General features: G+C 50.5%; 5 protein-coding genes across 5 annotated transcripts; 2 read left to right on the forward strand and 3 right to left on the reverse strand.

The window, feature by feature from the left end:
• Window positions 1–1,513: 1,513 nt before the first annotated feature.
• On the reverse strand, window positions 1,514–2,079 carry LAESUDRAFT_667617 (uncharacterized protein; the record flags this gene model as incomplete). Its single annotated transcript, XM_040905319.1, has 3 exons — window positions 1,514–1,797; window positions 1,856–1,895; window positions 1,957–2,079. The coding sequence occupies 3 exons, from the start codon at window positions 2,077–2,079 to the stop codon at window positions 1,514–1,516; spliced, it is 447 nt and encodes a 148-aa protein (XP_040757479.1).
• Window positions 2,080–3,094: 1,015 nt separating this feature from the next.
• Window positions 3,095–5,720, reverse strand: LAESUDRAFT_770209 (carboxypeptidase S). The gene is made up of 13 exons (XM_040913782.1): window positions 5,523–5,720; window positions 5,134–5,465; window positions 4,978–5,076; window positions 4,816–4,922; window positions 4,678–4,750; window positions 4,576–4,641; window positions 4,426–4,519; window positions 4,297–4,372; window positions 4,115–4,239; window positions 3,732–4,060; window positions 3,365–3,671; window positions 3,223–3,315; window positions 3,095–3,165 (listed from the first exon to the last, which is right to left on the reverse strand). Exons 2-12 carry the CDS (start codon window positions 5,262–5,264, stop codon window positions 3,244–3,246), a joined length of 1,479 nt encoding a protein of 492 aa, XP_040757480.1. The 5' UTR covers window positions 5,265–5,465; window positions 5,523–5,720; the 3' UTR covers window positions 3,095–3,165; window positions 3,223–3,243.
• LAESUDRAFT_732920 (uncharacterized protein) lies at window positions 5,053–5,694 on the reverse strand. Its single transcript, XM_040910336.1, has 3 exons — window positions 5,523–5,694; window positions 5,134–5,465; window positions 5,053–5,076 (listed from the first exon to the last, which is right to left on the reverse strand). The coding sequence occupies exons 1-2, from the start codon at window positions 5,677–5,679 to the stop codon at window positions 5,287–5,289; spliced, it is 336 nt and encodes a 111-aa protein (XP_040757481.1). The 5' UTR covers window positions 5,680–5,694; the 3' UTR covers window positions 5,053–5,076; window positions 5,134–5,286.
• Window positions 5,721–6,048: 328 nt separating the features above from the next.
• LAESUDRAFT_732921 (uncharacterized protein) lies at window positions 6,049–6,539 on the forward strand (the record flags this gene model as incomplete). Its single annotated transcript, XM_040910337.1, has 3 exons — window positions 6,049–6,112; window positions 6,219–6,465; window positions 6,519–6,539. Coding segments are annotated over exons 1-2 (184 nt in total), but the record flags the coding sequence as incomplete, so codon positions are not given.
• Window positions 6,540–6,605: 66 nt separating this feature from the next.
• LAESUDRAFT_732922 (uncharacterized protein) lies at window positions 6,606–7,325 on the forward strand. The gene is made up of 2 exons (XM_040910338.1): window positions 6,606–7,020; window positions 7,085–7,325. The coding sequence occupies exons 1-2, from the start codon at window positions 6,739–6,741 to the stop codon at window positions 7,163–7,165; spliced, it is 363 nt and encodes a 120-aa protein (XP_040757483.1). The 5' UTR covers window positions 6,606–6,738; the 3' UTR covers window positions 7,166–7,325.

A 7,325-nucleotide genomic window follows, 5' to 3' on the forward strand; every position in this document is an offset into this window, starting at 1 on the left:
AGGAGAGTCAGAGGAAAGAGCCACTGTACTGACACAATGCACGATGGCTGATATGCCAAGGCTGTTGGCCTGATTCATGACAAAGACAGTCTGTGAGTTAGTGAAGTGCTTAGCGATCTGCGTTTTGCGTAACCGATGGATGACGAGAGCAAGCGCCGGACCCGGTCACTTGGTGCCTGAATTACTACCTGCCGCGCGTCGCGCGAACTGGAATCAAGGGTCTTGATGTTTGATGCTCGTTCTCGTTCCGACATTTTGAGGGGAAGAACTCAAGAACACTTGGGTTCGCTCGCCAAAGGTATGCAAACAGCATCACTCGGGGAGACTCGACATCACAAGAGTGCAACAGCAACGCTCGGAGACTCGAGAGCATCATTTCAAGGAAGCTCACCGCGTATAATAGCTCTAACGATGGCTGAGGTTATTGCTGCAGCAGAAACTGGTGATGGACATGTATGACGACGGATCGAGCAGAATCAGAGGAGAGCGAATGATGCAGGTCAGAGGGGGGGGCACACGGACGGCGTGCCATGTCACACCCACGTGTGACGTAACTAGTGTGAATCTGACGCGACGCTACCGCGTTTCACGTCGACAAAGACTCTGCGTATTACTGCTCGCAATTGCCAATCTTCAAACTCGATGTCACCCTTTTCTGCAATTTCTTGGTGCTTTGGGATATGCTCTGGCTGGCACCACTTCTCGTCGACTGTGACGCGTGCTGTTGTGACAGAGGGGGACAAGCGCTGTAGCGAGACGCGCGTGGCCAGGCGTGGCCCAGTTCAGTTTCAGTTCGGGCTCCTCACGGTTCTTCCTTTCGCGCAAAACTTTCTTCCCCAACGTTCATTTCTTGCTTGTGGATACATCGTTCAACGATGGCATCTATTGCTTCAAATGCCGCTGCAAAATTTAGCTCTGAACGACCTCACTTGCATGGCTACTGCTGAAGGATTTGAGCGTACCTGCTGCCCAACTCGCGCCGTGCTGTGCCCGCCGTCTTGTTCAATGTTCACCATGACTTCTGTGATTGTGGTAAGTAACGGTGGAAGCCTTCATCGACGTTAAAGCAAAGGCAATGCCGAATATTTTCAATACTGGCTATCGAGGAGTTCTCGCGCTCATGCCCTGCCGACACCGCCGCGATTCGGGAACATGGCTTTGCGCAGGTCTTATCGTGCCTTTGCACCGAAATGCGCAGCAGGATTCGTTCTTTCACTCAACATAAACTCTGCAGTGTGCATCCTTGCTTGTTACGAGAGTAGAACGAGGCGTGCTGTGCATTCCAGCGCAATGGGTCCGTCATACTTAAACGCTTCTGCGTCTCTCCATGTAAGTAGCCTCTTCTAAAGTATCTTCATCTGCTCTGCATATATGGTATATTATTTTGCTAGGTCAAAGTGCTCGGCGACTATGTATGTAGTCAGCTCCCTTCCCTCTCGGTCAGTCTTGGCTGCATCTGGCCTATTCCTGCTGCGTTGCTACGAATGCTGTAGCTCATTAGCCATGCTCTCGGTCAGCTGTTCGAAATATGCTTTAGCTGCCTCGTATGTGGGATCTCCGAGGATGGTCTACCTCCCGCCTTGCCTTTTCCTCTTACGACATCAACGAGGACGTCCATCGCCTTTGCTAGGTCACCTTTGACCTTCATGAAGCGTTCTTTCAGCTTCTCATGCACGAGCTCTCGAACGCCATCGTAATTCGAAACGTGGTCGTTCATAGAGTAAACTGCCTTGTTATTTCCTTCTGTGCGGAACTCCCCCTGGGCAGCGAGCTCTGCGGCGAGAGTTTCACTGATCGCTGAGATCGTCCAATATTCAGCTACATTCACACCCGGGATTGACGTGTGAGAGCTTACAATGTATAGCGGCTTTGGAAACAATGTGAAATCCAACGGTCTGCTCGCCAATCTTGTAATCGAGTGCTCCGCGCTGGAGAAAGCTCGCTTATTCAGGGTACGTGTGCATGCCACACGGTCCGACTGCCAGTTAACACGATGGTTCCGACCTTGCGGCTGCGCATATGTGGCAGTATGACATTGGTAATGTCTAATTGCAGAAACACTCTCCTCGTCTTGACCATTGGCGACGGAAACCTTTCCTTCAGCATTGATCTCTGCCAGCTCTGTGTCAAAGGCGTGGACAGGGAAACCTCATTTGCATGCATGCACGTTTCCATTTTTGAACTGTAATGCAACCCTGCGGTTGTCCATAGTGGCCTGCACCTATTCGACGGCGATGCCACGATCGACACGGATGAAGATCAGGTCGCACTGTATTCCAGCTGTTTCCACGACCTCAATGTTCGTATAAGCACATGAGTTCATCTTAAGAGGTCGGCGATAAGTATTTACTAGCCCGGTGACAGCATAGATCGCATTGCAGTGGGACACATCGACGATGATCGATGAAGTCTAAAACAACCGTCGTCGTGTATAATCGTGCAGATTCTTTGAATATGCTGTTGACCCTCGATCATATTCGGAGACCTTGATGGCGACTTTCGATTGATAAGAAGGCGAACAGTTGTGTAGACTCTCTGTAGATTCGCCAGGTTCGAAGATTCGATATACATTCAAGCCTGATGTTGACGGATTGATCGAGAAGAAAAGCCATGTATTGCAACAATGACGTACCGGCAGCCAAGACGTTCTCCGCGAACGCTATGGCGATAAAGGCCCAGACAAACGGATGGACCGTCTTTATGAGCATCTGCGAGACTTGTGCTTTGGTTCAAATCGCTGGGTAGTACGTCTAGCAGACACCCATCGCAGAGATCTGCAGTCCACAGAAGGCTGGGAAGGATGACAACCACTTGTATGTTATCATAGACAATTCAGCAACGATAGATCCGGAATCTAGCATGAAGGCGGCACAGCACACGATCGGGCTGCAAAGTCACTTCACCATCAACGCATCATCCGCCACTACTGTTTGCGAGAATGTGACGACGCTCTGCGTGCTCGAGTCAAATCCCAGACAACCACCATTGAAATTTGACAGGAACAGTCAGAAATGAACTTAAGTATACATCAAGCTGATCATTGATAGACATCTGCAGTCGCATTCATGAGCACTTCGTTCCAACTACATCTTGGCGACTCGTCGGCATTTAATATCAACGTCGCGTAGAACAAGAAGAGTTCCATATACTTTTCGATATTCAGGGCTGTCTCGAAGGAATGCTCAGACCGTATCACAAACGACAGCAGTCACAAACAAGTACCTTCGTTCACACCATGTACACTTACATCTCGGCCCCGTTACCTGCGTCATAATGAATATAGCGAAACGCGTGGGGTGCGAGCTTCAGGTAGTACTTTAGTGGCACATAAGCTCAGATCGGACGTGATGATTCTAATGGGAACCGAAGGACCTGTCATTCCAGAGAGCAGACTAGGGCTGACAGTAATATTGTCCTGCAAGAGCGAGCGGTGAGACATATGTGTGGCTTTGATAGTACCGGACAACAGTTGAAATGGCACGTCATCGACGCCAGTCGGGGTGATCGGCGCAGGCTCGAACCCCATCCCCCATGCATCGCTGAGAGTTAAATTGCCATAGCTTGCCCCGTCGTTAAATATGTTCGTGTCAAAAGCATTGTATGAGAGGTTGAACTCGGCAGCAAGATCTTTTAGGAGCTGAGTGGCGTGCTGCTTCACTTCGTCTACTGAGCTATCTCCGAGACAGATGATGAGAGCTGTGTTTCCTCGCCTTTGAAATCCAGCTTCTCACCTGTCGGCGGCTATCCGGTGGTTGACGATCGCCATCGCATTCTCGGGAAGTGCGTTTGACTTGACTCCACCGTTGATGACGTCTACGGCCTGTGTCGTACTGACCAGAGCCTTGAATGAACGGATCTTCAACAACATCCCTTCTGCGCGGCGCAGCGCCTTGTCCGAGGTTATCGACTTTTGTAATGCCTCGCGCATTGACACAGGGAACCTCGGCCCGTGTGCGGCGAGACATTGAGCGTGAATATACATTGGTGAGTCTCGCCGGAACAGTAACTTCATGGGGTTGTTCTCATATCGCACGAGCATCGCCGCCAGCATGCCAATAGTCTGATGCCGTCTCCATAAGCATGTTAGACATACGAGCTAGGAACGCAAGCTTACCGTGTGGACTGGAGGTACGCTTGAGTGTCCTCCTGGAGCATTGACCTCGATACGCATGTCGAAGTAACCTTTTTGCGCTATAGCAGGGAATGCGAACGTTCCACCGTACTGGTCCAAGATCACGCCTGCCGGCAGAATGAGCCCTCGCAGCTTATAGTGTCGACTTGCACAGGTTGTCTTACCTCCTTCGTCAAGTAGCATTGCGAACGAATTTTCACCGAACCTGGACAAGAGATATTCGCCGATCGAGGAGGCACCCTACAAACGGTCAAATCATCGTCATCGCGCGGTCCGGTCAAAAGAGCACTTACCTGAACTCCATTGATCTCTTCGTCGAAACCGAATGCCAACACAAGAGTTCGAGCAGGCTTGAAGTCTCTTCCCAACAAGGTCTCAATGACAGTCCTGGGATCCCTTGCGCTGAGCAACTCGTCGAGGTCGCGCCACAAAAACAAGCTCACAGAATGCCGATCAAACTTGCTTTGTCATCCATGCTGCCCCGCCCCCAAAGATACTTTCCTGCCTTACTAAAATGAGATGGGTCGCCCACCATGACGTCTCACTTATCGTCGTAGAATCCTGAAAAAGGAGGAGGCGTCCAGGTATCATATGTATCGGGATTGACGGGAACAACATCTGGATTGAAAGAACTTCTTCGTCGGAAAATCTGCGTGTCATTCAGAGTGAAATATGATGCGTACCAGAGTGGCCCGTTAAGAGCAGAGGCTTGATGTGCTCGTCTGATCCCTTCAAAATGTAAACAAGTCCATAAGTGTTCACCTTGACCATTTCAGCTGTGTTATGGGTGCTAACGTGGTCAACCAATCCATTTTCACGCCACACACTGCATAGTGCTTACTGACAGGATGCGGAAGGAGGACAGAAGATACTCACGAAAGCGATTGAATGGCTCCCAGCGAGCGTCTTCGCCAACCGTTCCCATGTCATCAAATGTCTGCGTCCTATACATCCCTTCATATTCCAATCGATCTTCGCAATATATTGAGATTGTTACTTACGGAATCTGTACGGCCCCGGAGAGCAGGCTCACAGTTTCGTGCAAGAACGCATCGCTTTTGAATGTCGACTGCAAGCTCTGCCAGAGCGCCACGTGCTTATCCGGAAACAGGGCAGCTGACTGCGGACACATCGCATGACTTAGCACAGCATAGTCAGTTGCGCTGAGGTTGCTTGACACTGGCACAGAAAGGAGCACGAGGAGAGTTAGCAGCAGAGCTAGGGCGTTGGTAGTGCGAGACCATGAACTTGATGGGGAGTCTACGGGTTGAATCTCGGAAGCAGGAGCGAAGCCAGTGCTGTCCTCCGAAGGTTTGTTCGTCGATATGGGATACTAATGCACTCGATTAGAAGAGGAGGAGACAAGGGGATTTCAGCTACGGACACTTGCCTTCACGAACTTCGCTGGCGGCAGTCATTAAACGGCTGGCGTGGCCTTCTCCACGCAGAGTCTGTGACTGTCGAGCCTTGCCGAAAGTCTCCCGCGATGACTCTATGTTCGTGCCGCCGACATGATTCGCATATCGCTGATGAATAATGATGATCATTCTTCTGTGCGGACGCAACATGGCGAGCGGGCCAATCGGGCTTCTACGGTCTGCCATTTGGCTGGTACTACTAGCATTGCGCGCTTATGGAGCGCTTAATGCATCTCTCGCCACCGCAGTGACTCAGGATGGATAGTACAATACGAGCACCTCCAGGTACCTCAAGGCAGTGGCTCGGCGTCCCGACATCTCATATTATGGCAACCTTGTGCCTTTAGGCACTTCATTTCGTGGTGATATTCGAGCTGGGTTCGAACAGATAGTACGAACTCCACGAATTTGGGCCTCCGCATCGAGACGCACAGCTAATACTTCTTTCCCAAGGTCTTTCATCTGAACAGGATCAACGAATCTCCGTGATGAACTCATCATGCCGTCACTGTTATTCGCGATGGGCTATTTCAGCGGTGCGACGGGCTCAGGTGCCGCATCGGTGAGTCTGCATTTTCAGAAAGCCGTAATTGGCCCTTACATGAGAGGTATCGTTGCTTGATCGCTGCGCGTTTATGATGCATTGCAACGTTGTCTCCTAAATGCAGATACAGTATACCGACGGCGGCGCTCGTTGTCTCCAGGCACTGGCTCAGCCGCGCATGGCACGAGGGAGATTTGCATTGTTTGCCTTTACCATCTGTCACAGTCTTGCGCGCACATCCGGTTCGATTATCCACGCATCATTAACCATCCCAGGCTGGTAATGGACGCTCAAGGGCAACGCGTTCTCCGCCGATGTGCTTTCACGAGGATAGTACGCTGGAGCCGCGTACGGATGCTCAAGCTCAAAAGGTGGGGTGAACGTTGATGCCACCTTCGCAAATTCACTGAAGCATTCGGCTGAGGGCAATCATATTGCCGTAGCCTCTAGTGGGTGCCGGGCTATCTCTCGTCCGCATACCATCAGCTTACCCACGTCGGATTTTGCCTAGCACAGGACAGCTGTAAGCGAGATACGGGGGACTTTCAAGTTCTGATGTACAAAGACGATAGATCCGAGCATGAACAATGATTCTTAAAAATACATATAGCCCACAGCAACGGCGATATTTTCCTACCGCAACCATGGTCGAGTTTTCTATTTCTGAATCATTCATCGTCTCGCTGTTTGTCCAAAGCGTTGTCCATGGCATCCACATCATGGCTTTCGCATTTAACGCATGGACCCTGCTCGATCGCCCCCTCGCAAGATACCGACAACATACCGACTGGCTGATGGTGGTTACTGCAGCTTTCCTCTTCGCGAACGACCTGTATATGAATATTCATGCCTTCATCATCAACGAAGGACCCGGCAGTGCCACGACGGATCTCAGTATTCTGTCCAACTGGACTCATATAATTCGAGTGAGTGATTGAAGATTAAAAGTCACCACTCTATACTCAGGATCTATGAAACGTTCCATATAAGGCAATGCCCCTGCCCGATTTGGACCCGTATTGGCCACAGCGCAAGAACGATGTCTACCTGTCATGGTCTTCTACGATCTGAAGCTTATTTGTTTAACACATATATCAGATATATCGGCCATGCTCGACGTCTAGTCACACTTCCCCCACCCCCCGGCTTCACCTCGTTCTCTGCTCTTGTTACAGAGTTTTCGATCGTAGCTCAGCGTGTCCGCTATTCGAGCATTTTTAGCGCATACAAA

This window comes from Laetiporus sulphureus, assembly GCF_001632365.1.
Source record: "Laetiporus sulphureus 93-53 unplaced genomic scaffold LAESUscaffold_119, whole genome shotgun sequence".
NCBI lineage: Eukaryota > Fungi > Basidiomycota > Agaricomycetes > Polyporales > Laetiporaceae > Laetiporus > Laetiporus sulphureus.